This window comes from Anopheles merus, chromosome 2R, assembly GCF_017562075.2.
Source record: "Anopheles merus strain MAF chromosome 2R, AmerM5.1, whole genome shotgun sequence".
NCBI classification, from domain to species: Eukaryota; Metazoa; Arthropoda; class Insecta; order Diptera; family Culicidae; genus Anopheles; species Anopheles merus.
The window spans coordinates 3525500-3549135 of NC_054082.1; the positions used below are offsets into that span (position 1 = coordinate 3525500).

Genomic DNA, 23636 nt, shown 5'->3' on the forward strand with positions numbered 1-23636 from the left:
GTAACGGAAAGCTGTTTTGAATTGAATTTGGTACCTGATACGGGCGAATATCGGGCGAAACGTTCTTTGTTTGGTTTAAATTAAGGAATTTTCCTCCTGTTGTTTAAAATGTTCCTATTGTTCAAGAAGGAAGCCAATAGCAAAGTCAACTAAATTGATTGGTGCATTTTGTTTTCCTCGGCGAAAAGTGCAACACACCGCGCAGGTGTAGCGAAAATGCGTAGGTCACTGTGCCCACTCTCAACTGTCATCTCGTGTTGCGGCGACGTGTCAGTTGCATTTGTTGACAATTTTGTTTGGTCTGGTTCGTGTGCCAGTTTTGGAAGGAATTTGTGGAATAGAAAATTCAGGGAAAGCTGCTGCATTTTGCTTTACATTCCCCCGCGAAAGGCATCCTTTATTAGCTAGACGTAGATTATAGACAACTCAATCAACGGCTTTTTCCAACGATGGCAGCGTAAGTGAAGGCAGCGTTGCCTCGTGCAATCGTTCCAAGAACCACATTGAACCATACTTTCACCTACATTTTTGCTCTCTCTTGCAGCTCTAAAGTTACGTTCAAGATTACACTCACCTCCGATCCGAAGTTGCCGTTCAAGGTGTAAGTTAAACCTGTCTACTTTATCCTTTGCCCGAATCGTGTTTCACGCGTCCCATGCTTTGCCATCCACAGGCTAAGCGTTCCGGAAGCGACACCCTTCACGGCGGTTCTAAAATTCGCGGCGGAAGAGTTCAAAGTGCCCCCAGCGACGAGTGCCATCATTACGGACGATGGTATCGGCATCAACCCGCAGCAGACGGCTGGCACCGTGTTCCTCAAGCACGGTTCCGAGCTTCGGTTAATTCCCCGCGATCGAGTCGGATGCCGTTGCTAGTGACCGCGATAGTTTCCGTTTCAGTGTTTCCTGCTGCTTCGACAGGAATGGGTTTCCATTTCGTCCGTACTGCTGCTACCAACGCAATGTGATACGCAACAACTAAAACATCCAGCGTACCGCGGTGTCCGCTTTGTCCGCGCAGAAGCATTTTTATTAATCGTTGTTCTGTTCTATTTTTGCTGTGTCGATTGAAATAAATATTTTCTCTCCATAAAAGAGTAACGCGCCCGCTCACCTGTCTACGATACTTGCTGCCGTATCCAGTTGAGGAATTTGGAAACATCGGTAAAGACGGAGTACTGGTTCGGATCGCAGAGCAGCAAGTTCCGACGCTGGGCACTGATCGACACGATTCCGCGGACGTAGTACCGTGGGCCTTCGGCAAACACTAATCCACCACCACTGTCCCCATTGCACACGGAGTTGCCTGCGAAGGAGAAGGGGTCGGTGATTAAAACGAAAATCCCTTTGAAAAATCTTCCAACACGTACCATCGGCATGTCCGGCACAGAAAGACTCGCCTACCGCCAGCACTCCATTGAACTGTACATTCCGCTGGGAGCACATCTTTTGCGACACGACCGGCACCTCTAGATAGTTCAGTACGTTGCTGATTACGCCGTCCCGATTGAATCCCCAGCCGGTAACCTTTCCCTCGCGGCCATAGAACGTGCTAATGTCCACCGTTCGATTGTAGAGACAGACGGGCTTTATAAAGCTGTTGTAGGTGATGTTACGCTTGAGCCGTAGCAGCCCTATATCCGTCGTGTACATCACAGGATTGTAGTCCCGATGAACTATGACCTCATCGGCGGTACGGTAAAAGTGATCATCGATCGTACTGATATCTATGATGCCCGTGTACACCCGGAACAGTTCCACGTCCAGCGTTTCGTTCGTGTTTTGGCGCGTCAGACAGTGGGCCGCCGTTAAGATCCAGCGTCGTCCGATGATACTGCCACCGCATTGATACTCCTGTAAAGGGCAATTGCTATTAGTTCCACTTCCCGTATTAGTATACCTCATCCCGACCTACCTCATCCAGATAGATAGCTACATGCCACGGATGTTCGCCCTGGTTGGACGTAACTCCACCAATGATTCGCGATCGGATACGGGGCCCGACCGGTTCCAGCACTGTCGCACACTCATCCTGCTCCAATGACCATCCGGTATTTTCATGCTAAAGAAACACCTCTTCATTAACAGCTCACATTAGGCAATTGTCCGATCTTACCGTCCTTTCCGTTGTGTGCTCCAACTTTACCCACGCCGTAGCACGCTCCGTAGTGGAGGTAGTCCTGCCTGTGGTTCTCCGGTGTTCTTCCTCCCTGGCAGGTTCATTCAACACACGGCGTCTTCGTTGTTGGCAGTGATTGTGACCGTTGAAATTCACCTCCACCACGTCCGGGATCGGTCCCATCTGGTTGTAGCGGATGAAGAAGTTGAGCTCTATTTCCGCATCCTTCGCCAGTATGAAGGTTCGGTTTTCGATCCTAAACCGCACGCTGTCTTCCGTCGTCACCTCGCCGAAAGCGTTCTGACCAAAAAAAAAAAGGACGAGATAAAAGTAGCTTTAAACTGTTCTTCACACCCCATGTCACAATGCCACTGTATTACCCCTACCCCCAACATGTACACTGGCTGATCGAACACGATCTCTATCAACGCCCGATCGATCGTGTTTTCGGCCACGAGATTCATAACCGCGTCCCAGCGGCCCGACGACACGATCACCCCGGTACGAATCGCCTGGCAGGAGGAGTTGAACTGATGGGCCGGTTCTGCGGTTCCATTTTTCGAGTGTACTTCCGGCTGGGTCGTGGTACTCGCGCCCGGCACTACCGATCCCGTCCATGGATCACGGAAATTCCTGATCAAAGGTCTGGAAGTGATAAGACGGTTGAATTAAGTCTTCGATTTTGATGCACATAGGCTTATGCTCGCTTACCTTAAATTGCCCACTGGACAGATGGTAACGCCGTTGACTTCGATTCGGCTGACCGCCGGAGGGGAACCGGTGGTGTAGGACACCTCTAGCGGGATCTTGACCACTGTACCAGCGCGCAACGGGTACGTGAGATTGGCGATGTGAAAGCTCTGATGGTCGATGGTGCTGATTCTTCCAAAGTAATTCTAATTTGAATAGAAATGATACAGCAATCAATACAGCTGCCATAAATCACACGTTTGAAGTGCTGCTAGCGATGATGAGAACACGCCATGGGGCGGTTCCTGCGAATAGCGTTGACGCGCACTACTCAATTCCCTGCCATTGGGTAACCACTACCATTGCAAGATGAATGATCTTGCATTGGATTCTCAGAATGCACAGTCCACTTGTCGCTGGTGTTACTCATTACGTCGATCAACTTCGATCGTTAATCAATTACATCCTTCATCAACCCTACAGTGAGCACACGATCACCGACACAGTGCGACGACGGTTCAGGTGTTTTTTTTTATATATTATTCACAAACGCAACGAAACTGCTTTCCTACAACCATTGATAGCCTTTGCCTTGGCAAGCCTTTATCATCAAATTCCAGCACTGCATCCGTTGCATCGGTGCACTTACACACTACGTAGTTTTTTTTTCTTCTTGCTGTTATTTGTAAACAAGACGCACGCGATCACTGACACTGGCAATGGCCACCACAGTCCTCGGACGATCCCAACCGCGTATCTTACCGTGAGTTGCTCCACTTGACGATCAAACTGCACCACCATCTGGACGTAGCGGATCGTAACGTTGGGCCGCAGCACCAGCGTACCCTCGTACTGCTTCCGGTACGCATCTTCGTGATCGATCGTAAACAGATCACTGCAGCTGGTCGCTTGTGGCGTTGGCAGGCGCACTTCTGCACTTTGCCCCACGCGTATGTAGGTGGCGAGAGCGCCAGCGGCTGTCCACACGAGGATCAGCGACAGCAGTGATGTCTCGCGCAACATCTTTGACTGACTGATCAGTTTTATTTGTTTCTTCTGTGTGCTCCTAGCTCCTGTCTGATCGAAGATCACGAACCGAATGAGTTGAGCTCGCACGGCGGCGCTTCGGAGCAGGGCGACCACAAACACGCCTGCTGCACCGATAATCCCGACCCTTTGGATTGATAATGGCGCCAAGCATTTCAATCAAACACTCGTCACTCGTTCGCGCGGGTTTGATGGATGGGGCAGGGAACCGATCGCTACATCGGGGTAGCGTGATTCAAAGCCTAACGCGTAACCGTACTGATGACGTATCGGTCGCAATGGTCAAGCGAACGCGCAGTCGAGGAACTGCGACGATGACGTCGGTGGGAATTCGAGTTAGTGGGTCGGAATTCAAGACTCGAGATTAAGGAACGGCATTCGCTAGATTAAGACATATTACATGGTTTTATTGCGCTCACTATTGTACATATTGCTGTAGTAACTCTACATTGATAACTCACTAACACTACTGCTCTCCTACTGCGCGCGCACTTGCCTGCGCTACCTGCTACATGAGTCCCTTGATCCAGGACGTAAACTTGGCCGCATCCGTAAACACGACGTAGTGCTTCGAGTCGCAGTGGAACCGATCCTGGAGCGCCGCACTGACCGACACTATGCCCCGCAGGTACCACAGGTTGTTGTGCTTGAACACCATGCCGCCGCCACTGTCACCGTTGCACACGGAAGTGCCATTCTTGAACCCGGCACAGAACGACGTGTCCGAGGTGACCTTGCTGAAGAAGTCCCGGTTCGACCAGATGCACGTTTCGTGCGCCACCACCGGCATCTGGGCGAAGGAGAGCCGCGAACTGACCAGCCCATGCTCATTATAGCCCCATCCCGGCACGAACCCGATCTTGTTGATCAGCGTCTTGTAGTCGTCGTCAAAGTTCCACAAACAAACGGGCCGCACAAAGTTGCTGTACTTGATGTCCTCCTTCAGCACCAGCACGGCAATGTCGTTGAAGAACCGTTCGTGCTGATACTGGGCCGGTATGTGGATCGATCGGATCTGGGCGTCCTCTTCCGGCCCGTTCCACTTGCTCAGATCGATCTTGCCGAAGTACAGCAGCAAACTGCCCGCATCGACCGGTTTGGAGCTTTTCTCCAGCGTCACACAGTGCGCCGCCGTGATGCTAGCCCGGCGCGATATCAGCGTTGCTCCGCAGAGATACTTCAGCTCGGTCACCGTACTGCGGTACAGTGCACCGTGCCAGGGGAATTGGCCACGCTCCGACACCGTGCCGTGCGTTACGAGAGGATTTGCTTTCGGCACAACCGTACCGCAGATGTCTCCCTCGTACTTGTTGATGTAGTGCGTTTGGCCGGCTTTGGGTGTACTTTCGTGCTGCAGGAAGGCGTAATCACCGGCAAAGTACTGGTCCCGGCTAGTGCCACCCGCGGTAGTACTGCGAGCGATGGGCGCTAGTGTGGTGAAGCCTTTGTCGGCGATCAGTGGAACGGTCGAAAGACGTTTCGGTTGGCTTGTAGGCTCGGATGGAATAGATCTTTGCGACGGTTGGTTCCATATACGCTCCTCGGCTATTGGTCGGTAGGTAGTGGTCGTTGTAGTGATCCTCCTGTTCGCTATGCGCTGACTGGAAGGAAGAAATTTGGGAAAGAAAAACGTCAGAATCTATCAGATCTGCAGGAGCTAAGGGTTCTACCGATCCGAGTCGTGATCCTTCCCGTCCCCACTTCCGGACGTGCTAGACGAGTGTTCCACCTGGTCATCGGTGCTGAATCGTGATGGATACACATCGCCAGTGTGTGCGGGATTGTGGTGGGCATCGGTAGCTCGGGGTGTCACCGCACCACCGCGAGACGAGCTCGACGCACTGGAGGAGTACAATGGCTGTACCTGGGATTCTACGGGAGCATGCGCTACGTGGGAATTGATCGGTTGTACTACGGGTGGTGTGTAGACATCGGCAATGATGTCATCGGTTTCAGAGGATGTTGCTCTATTTGTATACGCAACCAATGCAACTGGTTAGTGACTACTTGGAGATAGGTGAACATAGAATTCCACAGACAGCTGCCTACTTACACGTGCGCATTGCCATAGCTCGTTCCGGCGGGGCGTACATTCGTACGCACCGGATTTTGACGCGTTTCGGTACAAATGTTTTGTCCATTGAACCGGACCTGACGCAGCAACGGAACCGGTCTGTCCGGTGCGTACCGCACGTAGAACTTAACGATCACGACCTCACCCGCCCGCACGCGGTACGATTTGTCCATGATGTGGAAGTGCACATTATCGTCCGTGTTGTGCTGCCGCAGGAATGTCTGGAAAGGAAGGGACAGGACATGATAATAAAGTAGAATTTGGACAGCTACGACATGCACACTTACCCCAAATGCCAGCACCGGGGAGGAAAAGATAATGTCCACAAAGATACCGTACAGCGGTACGTTGCTTTTTAGGCGTATCGTACCGAACCAGGTGTCATGGGTGTCGTCCCGCTCATCGTACGAAAACACCGCCGGACATGGGGACGTTTTTTGATGACTGATCTTCACGCACACGATAAGAATGATCAACAAACAAAGGAGCTGCAAGATGAGGCATACAGTTAGTTTGAACATACATCGAATGAATTGTACGATCATCTTGCGATCAGAATTCAAAACAAGCTGAAACAATTCTGCTGAATCGTCATTACATTACAAAAAGTGATTCTATTCCAATTGCCCATATTTAGCTGCTAGATAGATCCTCCTACAGGCATTTCCGGTTTGAGGTGTTTAATTAAATATGCGTATTATACAGTCAGGCAATCGCGATCCCCTCGCACCGCATGTGTCGCACGTCACTACACACCGCATAGGGTTCCTATGGTCTCCACTCATACAAACTGGTAGATCGTATCGAATAATAATCAATGATCATGGCTAGACGCTGTGGTTTGTGCTAGCAAACGCCAGCATTTAAGTCGCAATCGACGCCGTTTACTTGTGACTTCAACGGCCGGCAGCGAGGTTTGAAAGATGTTTGTAACCGAGGTAGGTGTCAGTGGGCAGGTTATCTGAACTGTAAGTTTCATCTTCTTTGAAGGTTTGTTGAAAAAATGAGAGTTTGGTGAAAAATTCCACTGTAACGTGACACTGCCGTGGTGGTAAGCTCGTTCCAAATTCTAGAATTACCCAACAAGAACCTGTTTGCACTCGAAAGTACTACACTGCTAGATAAAACAGGAAGTGAACATAGGATACACCGCAAATTCTTCTATCGTAAAAACTTGATGTATAATTAACACTTTAAATACACATTGTGCACCTGTAATCACTTTAAACGACAGTAAAAATCTGTTTGTATAGTTAATAATATAAGGTTCACCTTCATACTGCAATCACCGAACACGGGCACGATCGTGTCCACACACGATCGATACGATCGATCGATCAAACGTCTCACAATCGTGCAGCTTGCACGACGTCTACGGCGGGACTAAGAACGTAACTAGTTTTCTCCCGACCCGAAGGCACTTGCTTCAAGTGTCCGACACTTGATACGGCATGCACTTGTCTCCACGCTGTGCGCTGTACGATCAGACATGCAGCGATGCGTTCCGCACGGCAGTCGAGTCACTGTGACGTCGGCACGAACGATTTCAACGCACGATTAAGCCGATGCAGTCGTCCCCATGCAGGGGATTCCCTTTCACATGCGGTTACCTGCGGAAGCTAGGAAAGTTTTGGTTTTAGAAGTGTCGTGGATGAAGGTCATGGTAGGATAGGCGAGCGAGCTACCTGGCAAGCCTAATGGCGATGCTATAAATCTGGGTGAGGGAAAGGTGATGAAGTGAGATGTTGTGATGCATCCGAAACGATCAAAACAGGTGCTATTAAACGTATGTGAAGGTTGCTGTTTGGTACCATGGTGGGATGAATTGAACGTCTTCATAATGGTAAATCACAATAAAGCTAAGTGCATAGGTGACAACAATATTGGCGAAGATACATCCAGCCAAAAAGGTCAACCATAGCCTTGCTCTATAAAAGCTATAAAATTCACTACATGTTCATCTTTGTGGAGTTCATCTGATACATGACGTACCTACAGGGCATAATGCCTAAAAAGATAGATCTTGGTAAGATTAGTAGCTCTTATCACCTTTACAAACCAACAGACAAGTGTTAACTTCTTTGTTTAACATATCCTAAATCAATACTTCCAAATTCCTATTTCTGCCCAACAAAAACTCCAATTCCGGTAGAAACAGTTTAAGTATTCACGGGCGAGCAATTAATTTGCCTGTCCGCGATAAGCGTTCGCACCGATGGCTGCTGGCGTGCCTAATTTAATCACCGCATATATTCGATCCCCACCCCTCGTCCAATCCCGCAAGTCTGCGCACCCGAACAAGCACGTCTACCGCCAGCCACCCATATCCGCACCAACCGAAAAAGATTCAGAATTCAGATGAATCTTTAATCATGTTCGCTTGGGTGGTTCATGTCCTTCCGATACCAAACCAATCGTACTTGAAATCCCGTTCCCTCCGCTTCCCGTGCACGAGCGATTCTATTGCAGCGAACCCCCCGAAACGCACACATAACCCGCAGTCGAGCAGCGGGAACCGTCAGTTGCATCAAACGGGTCGCTGCACAGCCGTGCACTGTTGTCGATGCACTGAACAATTAGCAGGCATGCATAAAGAGCTACACACGCTCGCCAGCATAATCCTCGGGGGCATCGACGAGCGAACAATTGCACCAACGGAGCCCTCCAGTTTTTATCGACCGTCATATATCGTTAGATCTCCGACCTCCGACCTCCAAACCGCCGTCATATGAGGGTAGCACGCGCGCGCGCGCGTGTGTGTGTGTGTGTGCGGGTGTACCGAGGGAACAAAAACAGTGCATTCGCACACGGCGCAAGGTCATCGTGGTGGTTGAGGGAAGAGAGGGAAGCATTGTTGCTGCCGGTCGCCCGGTGCAGTTGCATCAACCGGTGCACCATTAATCTGGCAGCGATTAGAAATTGAATTGCTAATGCCGCTCCGCTCGTTCACTCACAATCAAGCGATGGGGGGAAAAATAAACGAAAAAAGATCCAAATTAGAAGGGGGAAACGATGTGCTAAACCAGCGAGGTACCATTTTCCAATCCCGGTAAACGGTTTTCGCGTTGCTTGAGCTGGCGACGTTCTCCGGTGTGATGCCCCGAGCCCGAGAGCAAGCGCTCTTGGAGTAGTGAGACGAGACATCGTGTGTGTTGGTCTGGTTTGGTTTGTGGTGTGTTTCCATGGAAAGAAAACAGACAGCGGTACGGAGGAAAAAGGCAGGCGGAAAGAACACTGGAGGAGGTCCAAGAGGGCTGCTGCGGGAAAACAAACCGTTTCCAGCGCAGAGAATCGGAACGTGCTGGTTGCCTGGCCTCCGAACGAAAGGAAAACAAACCGCATTGAGAAAGAGAGAGAGAGAGAGAGGAGAGAGAAAAATAAAGTGAGAAAGAGAGAATTTAAAAGGGCGGAGAGAGCGAGAGTTCAACATGACAGTTGGAAATGCTGCTCACAAATCACGGTGGAATTGCATCAATTTGTACAACAAAAAACGGACAATTTTAAGCCAGTTGATCTAAAGTGTGTTGAAGCTACACATTTTATTAATCTTTCTTTAATTTTAAGAACATTTTCCAACACAAAACAGTGAGAATTTAATGCATTTTTTCATACAGCAACCGGCATGTGCATGGTTTGACTAGGCAACAGCGCGCAAAGGGTTAAAACACTCACGATATTCTCATTTTTATCCAAAAATACTCTACTCCAGCGCTGCAAGCAAAGGAGAGAACATTTTAAATCAGCACACGCGAATAGGAGTTTGGAGAACGAATATCCAATCAACTTGTTCTCGCCAACAGGGTGCAGGGTTGCTCACCGACAGCGTTATCAGTTGTGTAGAATGTTTTCATAATCTATCTATCATCTACAACCATATACTATCATTTTTATATCGTACCTATAGCATAATGGCAAAGGGAATAGAGGGTATTCAAAAACCTTAAATATTCATTTATCGTTATAACACTACACCATCCTTCGAACGATCAGCCCTGTAATTTTCCACGAGTAATGTTCTCTCTCTCTCCGTGAGTTGTTGTTCTCGCTCTCTTAACACGCTCTCTCTCTCTCTCTCTCTTCCATGCCGTCTAGCCCCACGGAGCGAATTGTTGATGCTGGGGACAACACAGTCGAATTCCAGCTCTTTTGACAGCAGCAGCACCAGCAGCAGCAGTAGTAGTTCAAAGTTGTTGGGGAAGGTGTCGCGTATCGCCCGGCCGTCTACTAGGACCTAAATACTCGTTGGTATCGCTCCAGTAGCTTGTTTTTGTGGGGCCAAAACGTTTGTACGCGTACTCTCGAAAGTGTTCCAACTCAGTGTCCCCCGACACTTAAGGCGTACTTCCGAAAGCAAACGCTAAACGGGTGCGATAGTGCGTTGACCAAACGGCACGACAACACGCACGGCACGGCCAACTCCACCCCCCCCCCCCCCCCAACCACTCCGGCCCGAGCTGGGGAGAGTGCGATGGAAAAATAGGTTATCGATTGTTTCCGTTTTTTTGTGTTGGTGTTGGTCGGTTGGTGCACAGGCAAAACATTGCAGGCAAGTGAAGGAACAAACAAACGGAAAGAAGCATTTTTAAGCTGTCGTCGTCTGCGGACGACGGAAAAGCAGTGCCCAATTCGGGCCCCGGGCTCTGGCTCTGGGGAGAGAAGGAACCGGCTCATCGTACCCCCAAAAAACGTTGTTTTCATAGTGGCAATAGTTAAAAGTTATGTTTTGAAAAGAGTTATTGAGGTTGAGCTAATGGTCGACCGTTGGTTGGAGTGTCGGGGTAGTTGTTGCCAAGCGCACCAAGTCTAAAGACCGTCGACAGTGCGGCGGTGGTGAAAATTGAGTTTAAATTGCTTAATAATACGCCTGTCCAGCTTGCAGCAGTAGCTCGGCCTTCGTGCATGGGCATATAGGAACTGCCCGTTTTGCGTACATTGCGCGTTCCAGAACCTGAGTGCCTCCCTTCCGAGGTCGTATAAACAAACTGTCCCGAGCAACTTTCCCGGCGTTACAGAACTTACGCCACACGCATCGTGCGTGTTTACCTGCCGTGCGTACACATTAAAAAAGAGGGGAAGCAAACGTAATACCCCATTTTTACTACCGTTCGCAATTTCTCACCCCTTTTTTTAACGCTTAATGGCCCCTTCCGGACGGTGTGGTTCGATAAATTAGAATCTCGCCCTCGTTTCGTGCGGACTGCTGGCTGGCTGGCGCATTCGGCGACCCTTTATTCCCCCTGGTTTGCTGTTGTTTGGTCCGGTTTAATCCTTGCTGCAGGTTATCCTGCCTCGCCAGCGTTTCCACAGTAACGTACCTGAGTGTGTGTGTGTGTAATTGTCGCGTTTTTCGTCGGCGGCTTATCCGTGTCCTTCACTCCCGTTTTGCCCACTCCACGGTTGTTTGTTTAGATCCCTGCGCATTCGTCGTGAAGTGCGTCGTCGATGAGTGATGAATGTCTGGTAATGTGTGTGTCTGTGAGGGAAAAGCATTTGGTATTGGTGGCGGTTGTTTCGACCACTTGGCATCTGCCACAGCCACAATAGGGTTCTCCTTTTCCTTTCGAGCCATTCCGTGGTAGCAGGACGTCGCGGCAGATCATCTGTCAAAATTAGTTTCGCCGGTCGCGTCGCCTCCTTTGTTTGTCGTTTCTTTGTGGCTCGGCGTGGCTCGGGTACGGGAGAGCCTTTTGGATTCACGGTTTCCTTCCATTGCAGATAGCCTCACGGTCCTGTCACGGGTTTGGTGTTGAGAGCACTCCCAGACACGAACCGAACTGTCCCGGGTCAGCCGAGTTTAGTGTGAAAGTGTGTCCAGGGCCAGTGTTTTGCAAACTGTTTCCATTCCGTGGTGGTGTGTGTGTTTAGTGCAGTGCTGTGAAAAATTCAATTTATCAACCGTCACGCAGTGCCCAGAGCGGCGGCCATTTCGCGTCTGTTACACGTTGCCCGAACGCTTGACTCAGTGGTCCAAAAAGGGAAGCGAGCGTTTCCTTTCTTTACATCACGTATTCGTCTGTCACCGTTGCCAGTCACCGCGACGCGACGCCAGAGCACCACAACTGGACGTACCGTGGAACGAAAAAGGATGCAGCGTGATAAATTGAACTGTCACAACACGAAAGGTAAGGATAATCAAGTTATCATCATCTTCAGAGGTTAGGATTTCCTTACCTCCACCCCAAGCTGCTCCGCGGAAGCACAGGGGTTGTTTACCGCATCAGCCCTTTGACCTAGCCACGGCAAACCCGGTCCAACCCGATCAGAGGTGTATATTTTTCATTTCGATAACCGTTCGTCGTGCCGGTGGTGGCACCCATCGTACGGAAAACCAAATTATTTTGCCTCGTTTCCTTCGATTTCCGGCTTCGAAGGACATCGACACGGGTTTGTGGTGCGTTCTGGCAGTTCGAGGTTGGCGCAAATGATAGATGATACTTCCGGGAACCGGAACCCGGGTCATTAAAATGACCCCGACTCTCAGCCGGCCGGGTCGGGTTGCGTGCACAGTCTCGGTGGCGTAGGTCAGGCCAGCATGCGTAAAGGTCCACTCCGTCTCCATAATAAGCTTATTTATTGACCTCCTGGGAGTGGGAATGGAAATCGAGAGCGCTCCCGAGCTCGGTTTACGATAAAAGGGTTACAAACGGCTGCCCAGCCTTCACACACACACACACATACTTTTTGTGATACCAAATTTATACAAAACGGTATTGATTGGATTGGATTAGTGGAGATGAGGTTTAGCATCGTGGAATAGAAAAATGAATTATTTATGACCATTTCGTTTAAAGTACAGCTGTTTGCATGTTTGCACATCAAAAACACTACAAGATTGTACATTGTTCCGTACCTGGCACGACCTGTTCAAACCTCAAAGTCAACCCGTAAATGGACAGTTAAAGTTGAACAGTAACAGTATTGTTTGCCGCACCACCACCAAATGTTGATTGTTATTTGCTATTAATTTTTTACACACAAACACAATTTGATTCACTTGCGCGACCAATGAAATGGGGCGTACTTGCGTCTCTTGCTTTCTTTCTATGTAAACAATTTCATAGCATTAGCCTTTGCGTGGCATTACAGTTCAATGGCGTGCTCTTTTGCCGAGCGCTTCTTTATTACACATTTACCTGTCACGCATGTTAAGATACAATCGGACGTATTTTACTGCCCCTCGTAAAATGTCTGCACCAAAGCGAAATTTATCTGTCATAACTTTATGTGCGCTTGCAAAACAAGCCAAACAACACGGGCCTAGCACTGGCAGGCGCCGGTTTAAACCTTACTCACGTCAGACACAAGCAGCAGCAAAAACCGTGGAGAAATCGCAAAAAAAGATACCCACATACTCACCATCCTGTGATAATGTGCTAATGAAGTAGCGGATCTCTCATCTCGGGAATCCATTTTTTTTGTTCTTCTGCTAATTCCCATTGCAAACGTTCGCACCGGTCAGAGGGAGCGAGAGATCGTGTCAATAGCTAATTAGCTAACCCTGTGCCAATAAAGTAAACAGACTTATTGGAATGATGCCTTGGCTCCGGGTTGCAGGGGGAAGGGAAGAGGGGGTGGGGGAGGAGATTTACGATCATTCTCCCATTTAGTAAGACGCTCCCAGAACGCTACAGTGCGAGAAGAAGGGCACAAGCTGAAGCAAAAAGCTTATTCTAGACGCGGCGGCCTCGTGAGTTGCGAGGTTTTATGACTTTTCCTACGCTCAATGAATGGATAGAAAATCAATGCCTTGGCACGGTGCGCAAGCACGATTGTGTGATGAGTTTTGTTTTTGCGTTACATTCACACGTATCTGCCCACACGCGGAAAGCGGTGGTGTTAATGCACTGCTTTACGATAATGTTTTATTGAGAATGAGCCCGATAATGCTGCCAATCAGCTGTTTTATGGTGCAGGAAGTGTAGTGCTGTTTGTAATTGTTACGAGCAGTCTAATGGGCTTATTAATTAATTAGAATCGAGCTAGTTGTGTTTGAAGGTTACATCAAGCGTTAAAAAAATAATGTTCAGTTTTGTAAAGTTTAATTTGTTTGTGTTTCCATTAAATCTCGCTCTTGTTACTAACGACCAAGAAAGCTAACGGTGAAACAAATGGCTAAAACTTTCTTCTGCACACTCCACCAAGCGTTATCAGTAAAGTAGTTCTTTTGCGCCAATTTTCCGCTCAATGAATTGTGCAAAGCAACAGCAGCAGTAATCACAGCAAAAAAAATGAACGTTTCAAAAGAGTTTGAAATGCATTAAAAATTGCAGCCAAGCAGCGCCGGATGGAAGAACAGAATAGAGAGCGAGAGCACTTCCATTATCATATCTTTTTCGCCCTCCCAGCCGACCAGCTACGGCCCTACGTCCTCTTACCTTAACTATTCCCCTCTGCGAGATGATTACACTAAGACGACAATGGACCGAGCGAGTGCCATTAGCTTTTGTATGCTCGTTCTTTGTTTCCTTCCGGGTGCTTCACCTGAATGGTGGCTTGGGGGCGGTGCAAGAAAGTTCGCATTACCTTTGCCGGTACGACCAGGTGTATCTGCCGTTTATGGACGCTACTCTCGGTAAAAATGAGTGTATTGAGGTAGTGGCCGTGTGGTGGTGGTGTGTTGCAGAGTGAATATTACATTTTCTAGTCAGTTAAACTGCTGTACACCTTCAAACCATAGCTTGTGTGGTGTGCGATTTGAAGGTTTTAAATTTGCAAGTGTCTAACACCAACCCATCCGATGTTAGCTGGATGTTCGTAAACATTTTAAGGGACTTCTTGAAAGCGAGCAATCTTTTATTTCACACTAAATGTCACACGAATCTGCATGGTATTACTCAGAAATACTCCCTCCGGGAGCATGGGAGCGCTGTGGAGCTTCTTTTCGTCCTACAGCAACTCCACTTAGCATATCGGAAGGATAAGCTAAACTTTACAAAAACGCAACTCGTAAAAGTCTCCGTCGCGGAGAGTAGCTGATAAATATTTCAAGAAGTTTGCCATAAATTTGTATTCCCCCTTTAGCTTCATCGCCTGAGCACACTAAAGCTTTAGCATCATTTTGCTTTCTTCTCTGTTTTCGTGGAGTTAAAAAGTAAAATCTTTTCTTTTATTAATTTTTTCACCACTGAATAAATGGTATTAGTAAATTTTCAATCCGTGGAAGCTAGAAGATTATTGTTTTGTGGTTGTTGTGAGTATTCGTCTCAAAAAAAACCTTTATGAAACATTTATCCATTTGATCGTAAACAAAACAATTCCAAATATTCCCACACAGGCTTACAGCCATTCAGAAGAGAGAAAGCTTTTTATGCGCAACGCTTCCTTGGTGATGCTAATATTTATTGACTTCCTTCTCGCCATCAATACGCCGTTGCTCACCCAATTGCGATACATGTAAAAGAGACAGGGGGTGGGCGATGACGAGAAGAAGAAGGAACGAGAGCGGATGATTGCGACGAATACTCGACGACCGAGGGGGTAGAGGAGGTGGACCGAATGAGGGAAACCGTTGACACAGACTATTTGTTTTTCTGACGGTGTTGCTTTATTGCAATCTGATCAACGACTGACTTCTCAGCCCAAGTTCTTTTCTTTATAGGTTCATATCGGTTTGCATCAGGCAATACCATTTTGCCACAATTCTTACATTCGGCCCTTCCTGATGCACTTCGATCCTCGAAGTTCTAGCCTTCTCATTCATTATCCTATCCAAATTTCTGAATTTGATCGTGAAACTCTTTACGCCTAATCATAATTGAATTCTATCCAACACCACATTCACGCTCTTGCTTTTCCCCCCTATCAAAATGCATCTTGTATCGACCTTGTTCCTTTTTTATCTCCTTTCTTCCATCCTTTCCCAATTCCTGCCCATCGAGGATTCTGGCACTACGCACCATCTACGAATGTCCTTGCCTTAACCAGTGTTCTCCTATCGGTAGTCGCTCGCGTCGGATATCCAAATATCGACGACTTTGTCTCGCTCTTTCGCATGTCTTTTCCCGATTTCGTCGTGCTCTCTACCTGTCACAATAGCTTGACCACCCATCGCGCTGTAACTGTTTTTGTCACAATTTTTGGCGAAATGCCCCTCACCACCACAGCTAAAACCCTTCATCGTAGTACGTTCGCTTGTACTCGGGACAAAAGCGTGCGTGTCAGCTGTTGATCGTTTTTAAGTGGAACAATCTTGAGCCCGATGCCCGAGGCTTGCCGCAACTAAACACTTGCGCACACCTACTGCCAACCTTGGCTCTTGCTGAACACTATTCTTCTTTACCGCACTTTTCTTCTCCGCTCTTTCGATCAGCTATCGGTAAAGTGACGCACGCACCTTTGCATCGTAAGACACACCGTCCACGATGTACTCGACAACGCTACCATCATCGATTTCCGTATCACGAGCTACGCGCTGCATCTCGTACACGTATTCTAACGTTTTACTCGTACCATGAGTCGCCTATGTACGTTACTCGAACGCACTATTTTTCCAAATTCTTTAATCAGCTTTGGCCTCAAAGCTGCACACGATGTTACGTTTCTCTCCGCCGAGAGAAAACTCCGCGCAACACCAACCATTTTTCGGCGGCACATGATAAACATTTGTTCATCGGCCCACGGCGCCGTATTTGCCACTACTTCAAAATCAGCTAACCACACACCAATATCTTTGGTGAGGTCATTACCATAAGGCTCAATACCTTCTTCCTTCTTCTTCTTCTTCCTCACGGAACGAATAGGGCTGCCGAAACGGTACATATGTTTCCCTAATTCTAGACACATCCACTTTTTTTGACACCATTTCTGTCACAATCGATCTTGTTTCCGCGGTAATACCATTTTGCCACAGTTCTTACATACATTGGCGGATCGATTGGTTTTGTATCGCCAAACGATGATGATATAGTTTTTCTACACCCGTAGAAACGACAGCGTCATCAACAAGTATGTGAAAAGTAAGGGAAACCGTGTGACTCCTCGCTTGTGGTTGTCCCAATTTTTGTTTTCCCCCGAAACAGCACCGGAACTGGCCCCGGTTGGACAAATCCTCTACAATGAAGTGCTATTTAATGTGTAGGAAAATGGGACCACCAGGACTGGGGGAAGCCGAGACGTGCGGGTGGAAATTATTGCGAAAAGAAATACTTCAGCGCCGGATTTTCTAGTACGTGAGAAAGGCTTTTATAAGGCACCGGGACGAGAACTTTTGTGTTTCTTGTGTTACCGGATAGTCCACACAGACACATACAAACGCGCGCGCGCGATTCGCTTGTTAGATTGTACATAGGTACCACGTACGGATTGAGCCTTATACCGCTCGATAGGGCACACCTGCAATGTACGGCTTTTACGCACGCAACTCTTCTAATGGCGTTGTTAGGCAGCTCGCCAGGACGACCCGGTCGGTTCGCTCGAAGGGGAGTAGGTCATATGGGAACACTTCCTGGTTGGCAGGATGGTCCAACTCTAGTCCCCACGCAGGGGTGCAGTGGACTCACGGCGTAGTAAAAGCATACCTACCCACTGATGTTCATTATTTTAAGATTGCCTCATTGCGAGTCGTGACTATCGTCATCATCGCCGCCGTTGGAATCGCCGAGTGAGCATAAACGAGCGATAGAAAGAGAGAGAGAGAGAGAGAGAGCGAGTGAGCGTGAACTGGGGGTGGGTGATGAAATTTGGACCTAAACTAAGCCACCGGTCGTTGAGAGGTATTAAGGATTTACAGGACGCTGGCTGGCATCAACCGGTGGCACTCGAGCTGGGGCGTGGCCCATTCTGGCAGAATGCAGTCATTTTCCCGATTTTCCCTGTCGCACAGTGCTAGCAAATTCCGGGAAATCGTTCCCGCCAGCCGGAGGATGAGCACAGTTTCACCACGGCCATAAAAAGGATATTTGAGCTCGCAAATTGAGAAAACTATGCCGGGCACATATTTGCGATGGACTTTGCGGGTTGCGCTAGCCATTAGAATAAATTGCTGGCACATTCTTCTTCGTTTAATGTGTGTGTGTGTGTGTGTAAGCTGCTGCGGAGGAAAGCTGGCAGTACTGTATCTTACCGAAATAAATCTATTTTGGTTGTAAGGTATATAAAGTGATAAAGAAGCACCATGCGAATGATATGTTAATGTACATTACAAGCTATTTGCCGGGAACGACCGTAGCGTCAGTAGCCTTTGCGCCAGCATCAAGATGAATGTTTTGTAGTAAAACTATCTGCAAAAGAAATGGACGTCGATTATCGATTCGCTAAGCTATGGTTAAAATACACTTTCACTTCTCGGTGATGGTGCGTAAAGGTAAACATCCCTCCTTACCTTATGTTGGTGCAGCACGTTTCTGAGAGTTGGGCCAGTTTATTATCCTTCTACGAATATAACGGCTTGTTTGGCTTCTTTGAAGAGCTTTATTCTGGGAAGAATATATTTATAAGATTTTCTCGAGGAGCCAGTATGGTTATGATTTCAGTCGCATTTCAACCCAGCAAGATGTTTCAACGTCAAGCCTCGTAAATTGTTTTATGACAAGATAACATAAATGTTCAAAAAAGCCTATTAGTTTCATATTAAAATGTTTTTATGTTTAAATATATGATTTTCCAGGTCATGATTGAACAGGAGTGTTAAGACACTTGTTCAAAACCGAGCCATTTGTAATGCAAATCGTTAAACGCTAGTAGCGTTCAGGAGGCAAGCTTCTTCCACGTACCACGCACTAGGCGCCTCCATGCATCGGTTCGACACAATGGAGACGGCACGAAGAAATCCAATTTTCCAAATCGACCATGGGTCACACTGAAAAGTGACACCTCCGACACCATCCACCAACCTACTGATAAGCTGCTGGTAACGCTTACGTGCTGGACATTGCAGTATCTCCTCCGTATATTCCGTACTTTTTTAATCCGTATGTCTTCATTCTGCACGACGCACGACGTACCTTGCAAAGCGCTGTGGTGCAGCAAGAGAAGTGGAAACCCCACTATTGGACAAGAAACCTGGAGAGAGCTGGACAACAACAGCAAATGCTCTGATAATAATCCGCTTATGGTAGCGGGGGTTCCATGGTGTAAATGTGTGAGTCCATTATTCCACTCCGGCGTGGAAAGGAAATGGGAAAAGCAAATCCTCGAGGGCCTGAGCGCTCCCTGCTTGAGGGTGGAAGGTGGAGTATTAAGCCCCACTGACACATTTGATGTGCTGTCAAAACGCAACAATTTCGGGAACTGTTGATCAATAAACTATTAATGTCCCTTGATCCTACAGCGGCGCTTTTTGTTCGTGGACGTGATTTCAAGTTACTACCTGAACAGGGTGACTTCGGGTTTCGAGGTTTGGTAACATGCATAGTATCAGTGAGTGAAATAAATAAAAAAAACACCATTAAGTAGTAGGATCGATTGTGAGATTGTACGAAGATTACGCCTACTGGTTAGCCCGTGTTAAGCTTGAGCTTCGAGGATAATGTTTAACCTACGCTCCATAAGCACGAACCACCGCAACCTCAGACAAGGGACAGAGCAAATCTGTTAAACAGCACCCAGCACGTACGGCTGCGCGCATTGTGTGCACCTCCCCATATGTGTGTGGGCTATCTATTTATCTTTATTTACTGCAATAAATTCTCCCAATCGGGTGGCAGTGTGCGTGTCGGTGGTCGGAAAATCGCCATCACGCGCGCGAGAAATGTACTAACCCATAAATTAGCGAACTAAGTAATAGAAGCTTAACCTCTCCACTCACCGAACAAAAGCTAGACCGGAAAGCGCGCACATACATACGCGCACACATACAAACAAACACATTTATCAGGCAGGTAGCGGTGGAAGAACTTTTAATTCCCAAACACCCAGTACACTGTTGCGGGAAGATGCTTTCCCGCTCCGGTCGATGACGACGAAGCTTAGTAAGTAAAAGCCAAAAAGCACCTTTTTTCCAGGGAATGGAAAACTGGTCCGTTTGGTGCGGTTGTGTGCCATGGATACGCTTTTCCCCCCTGCCTTCTTCCCCTTACATCCGACCCGTGTTTCAGGATGGGCAGTTCGTCTGTTTTCCTTTAAGTGCGCTTTATTGGTTTTACGGGTTTTCTTACGGTTGGGTTGTTTGAGACCGAAAGTGGGAAGAGAAAACAATTCATTACCTTTGCTCACAATTTTCTTTTTGTTCGTACGAACGTGTGTGTATGCGTTCACGAGTCTCCGAGCGTTCGTTTGGACGCTGCTCCCAATGGGAATGTAACGCCGTGCTGCCTCTCTAACTAAGCAAGAATGGTTCTGGGCTGGTCCGAGTCTGCCGCTGGAAAGCTTTTGTTTGTGTTCTAAAAAAACCATTCATTTCGCGTAAAATGAAACGACGGGATGGCAATGAGAGTTATGTGTGTGTGTGTTTGTGCATGTGAGTATGCGCGAGTTTGTGAAAGAACAATCACAAACCCACTCCTGGGAGTATGCATGCTCAACGGTTTCATCACAAAGAGCGCCATCTCGAAAAGGCGATGGCTCGCGGATGGGGATGGAGATAAGGAAAAGTGCTTAAACGCGGTGAGTTACTTCGGGTAGATGTAATTGCTTCCGCTGAAATTTTGTGTAAATTATGGCACTGTACTATCCAACACCTGGTACTTATGCTGTTATTTACAACTTCACTCTTCTCTGCCATCCTTATAACTCACTTTACAACAAAAGGATTGTTTTCGATAGTTTTAAATGATAAGTTTAGCAGAGTACATCAAAAGCTACAGTATTAAAGTTACTGGATATGTGTATTTGTACAGTGTATTGTATTTACTTGCTAATGAGATCTTGTAATTTGTAAATGATAAGTTCTGTTCATAGATCTTCCTTTGTCTGTGCTACAATTTATGAACAGTCTGGTATGAAATTATATTTTAATTAATTTAAAGTGTCCCATTAGCAAAACTGCTGCGTCAAAACATAAGTGTTGCTCCAAAGTTAAGCTATCCTTAAACACATGGAGCTGCACGCGTTCTCGTCGTTCATGTCTTACGAATAAAGTGAACCAGGATCACTCTCCACCATCTTTTGCGTCATTAAATTATTTCTACAACCTTTCCATGCATCATACTGGCTATAAGAGAAAGATAATGAATGAAGGAAAGTGTGCACGACAGGACGTCTGAGAATCATGCCGTACTTGGCAGGAAAATGAATCTCAATGGAGCTGTGTAACGACTCGTCAGCCACGCAATTAAGTAGAGCGTAATGAAAATAATCTTGCAATCCAATGCATTCCCAACATTTCCTACGGGACGTACCAATGCTAGACACAATCCTGTACAGTCTCGGCATCTGAAACGTTTTTCGAGTTCCCGAAAAGGGTTCGGATAACGTTATTCAAACTTCAAACATTTGCTGAGGAATGCACAACGTCTTGAAGGCTGGCAAGGTTTTGGAGTGCGAAGGATGATTTTGATGTTCAGTTGCTGTCCATAGTTTGGGTCATGAGGAGGGAGAAAGAGCGAGAGAATAAAGGTTGATAGTGATGGCATCCCAAGACCCTAAACATTTTGCCGGATTCGTACAGTTCAGATCAAAAGGTTCACTTGATGTATCGGGCCACGAGCTCCTCTCTTGAAGCTACTCATTCCAAGGCAATCCTTCGTGAGCCCAGTGAATGGTTGTAGCAGCAATGGTCAGTGAAAGACTTTGCATAGTTTTAAGCGAAAATGATGCTGTGGAATGCTATCGGACGCTGCGAAGGACAGTTGTTGTACATTTTACAGTGCTCAAACAATCATTTTCCAAGAAGAGAATATACTACGCTCGTACTAGAGCGTGACTGCTAATGAGTTAAAATTAATAACAGAACGCTGAACTAATTGAAAATATTATGGTTTTGTTTGTTGTTGCATAACAAACACCGGCTCTTTTTTAATAGATATTGCTTTATTGCTCGGAATAATGTTTGGAACCGCAGAGGACTTCAAAGAGTTGCAACATTTTTCAATTAAATAACTCAACATGTTTTTATTACATTATTACCAGTGATCGTTAGAGAGTATGATAACTGTAAGGAGCTACATTAACATGAACATCACTCTATATATTTATAACCATGCACAATGTATTCCCGTCAAGGGCGCGGTTAAAACAATTCACCGTGCTACCATGACACCACAAAAATACTTTGTTTTTTTTATGAATTATGCAGCAATGCGCTGCTGTGCGATGAGCATTATGGTGGCTTATTTTTTTGTAATTACAATTTCAATGCAAGAAAAATAAACAAGCTCCTGGTCTAGGGGCTGGAAATGCCATCTTGACATGCACCCTCCGTTCCAGTCCCGATCCGCTAATGAATCGCAACGCCAAGCTTCATTTCACTTACTTCACATGCAAATGATCTTCCCGACGGAGCGGGCCAAACACGGCGACATGGGAAACAGGGCACGGTCGGTACCCGAACCATGTTTGACTCCATTTTTCCCCATTAAGAACGAAGTTAATTATATCGTTCAGCCGTTCCAGCCGGCAAATGGGCATGCCCCGGTAGCAGCACGGGTAATGGTACAAAACGAACTTCTTCCGCTCCCTCCAGGGAGACACCACGACCGACGACAACGAAGCCGACAACAGTGACACAGAAAAGTTATGTTCATCAATCATCATCTTTACGGCATCAATCTGTGGTCCGGGATTTTGCTCGCGGATCTGCACGGGTAGTACGTCGTGGAGCCGTAATGTGCGCCGAAGGTGGGAAGCGATGTAATACAACAAGGGTAAAGAGCAAGCTGTAATGGTCGTAATGGAGAAGAAATAATGTAAAAAAAGTCCCATTGCAGTGGCGATAAGTTGTTGGGGACATTGGAATAAGATTTAATTTAGTGTACTTTGGAAAATTTGTTTCTTAACCAGTAGAGGGGAAGGATCCACGTTCCCATACCCGATGCCGGAGGTATTATCTCTTAGATAAACACCTTTAAGAATCGAAACACTTGCGTCATGCCGCAGCTGGTTCGCCCATAGTTCCACTAATTTCATTAAAGTATCTTAGTAGATTAGTATTTATTATACTGTTTTAGCCATACCAAAACAATTTGCAAAGCTTTGTGACCTCAGCGAAGCGTGCTAGCTTCCCTTCGCTAAGCGCCCTTTATGCTCATTCTCCTCAAACGCAATGCGCAATATCTTCGCGTGACCGTAAGGGCTAAGAAATGGCAGCAGGGCTGGCTGGGTAAACATTGTCAGAGCTTATCCGCTACTCAAGGAAAAAGGCAAAACAACAAACACACTCCACGGAGCGAAAAATGCGACGCGCATCTTCGTGATGTCACTCAATTGAAATCAGTAATGCTATTTTAGTCCACTGGAAAGCAGGCCAACTGGGGACTGAGCTAACCGAGGAGGTCCGAGTGATAAACATGGGCCTCGATGGGATGATAGTGTTTCGTAAGCGCTGCATATGAATTATTTTCAGACATGGAAGAAGATAACAGAGTGAAAGTGGATTATTTTGCATTAAATGTAGATGAATCATGTGACTAATGCTGATGAGGGCTACACCAATAGGACAATTTGAATGAGAAGTAATCAGAACTATTTTTTCATTTTTAAATCTTTCATTTAGCTCAAGTGTTGGTTGCTTATTATTCAGAAAATTAATCATTGATTCACCAAACTCTGTACCGTGCTATACCTCTTGGCCCTGTAACTGTAACCTGTATGTTTTAGGTTGGAGGTAATCCAG

At 47.0% G+C, this 23636-nt stretch overlaps 3 protein-coding genes across 4 annotated transcripts in view; 2 read left to right on the top strand and 1 right to left on the bottom strand.

Annotated features, from left to right (window-relative positions):
- The first annotated feature begins 251 nt into the window (after positions 1-251).
- Positions 252-1100, top strand: LOC121590363 (ubiquitin-fold modifier 1). The gene is made up of 3 exons (XM_041909975.1): positions 252-457; positions 545-601; positions 674-1100. The coding sequence occupies exons 1-3, from the start codon at positions 450-452 to the stop codon at positions 873-875; spliced, it is 267 nt and encodes an 88-aa protein (XP_041765909.1). The 5' UTR covers positions 252-449; the 3' UTR covers positions 876-1100.
- Positions 996-7332, bottom strand: LOC121589791. The gene is made up of 13 exons (XM_041908946.1): positions 7202-7332; positions 6217-6417; positions 5909-6150; positions 5526-5822; positions 4365-5456; positions 4110-4161; positions 3571-4014; positions 2830-3014; positions 2499-2763; positions 2116-2418; positions 1915-2061; positions 1370-1853; positions 996-1305 (listed from the first exon to the last, which is right to left on the bottom strand). The coding sequence occupies exons 1-13, from the start codon at positions 7205-7207 to the stop codon at positions 1118-1120; spliced, it is 3906 nt and encodes a 1301-aa protein (XP_041764880.1). The 5' UTR covers positions 7208-7332; the 3' UTR covers positions 996-1117.
- A 2704-nt stretch (positions 7333-10036) lies between these two features.
- Positions 10037-23636, top strand: part of LOC121590362 (galactosylgalactosylxylosylprotein 3-beta-glucuronosyltransferase P) — a 44807-nt gene continuing 31207 nt past the window's right edge. For both annotated transcript variants that reach the window (XM_041909974.1, XM_041909973.1), the window contains exons 1-2: positions 10037-10170; positions 11645-12051. The gene's annotated coding sequence lies outside the window, so the exon portion shown is untranslated. The remainder of the gene's footprint in view (positions 10171-11644; positions 12052-23636) is intronic.

What these genes read in the sequence shown, in the direction of transcription:
- LOC121590363 (XM_041909975.1), top strand. An exon ending in CCGAAGTTGCCGTTCAAGGT is followed by an intron (nt 602 to 673) that starts GTAAGTTAAACC and finishes TGCCATCCACAG; the next exon opens with GCTAAGCGTTCCGGAAGCGA.
- LOC121589791 (XM_041908946.1), bottom strand. An exon ending in CCCCGGTGCTGGCATTTGGG is followed by an intron (nt 6,151 to 6,216) that starts GTAAGTGTGCAT and finishes CTTCCTTTCCAG; the next exon opens with ACATTCCTGCGGCAGCACAA. An exon ending in TGTACATGTTGGGGGTAGGG is followed by an intron (nt 2,419 to 2,498) that starts GTAATACAGTGG and finishes TTTTTTGGTCAG; the next exon opens with AACGCTTTCGGCGAGGTGAC.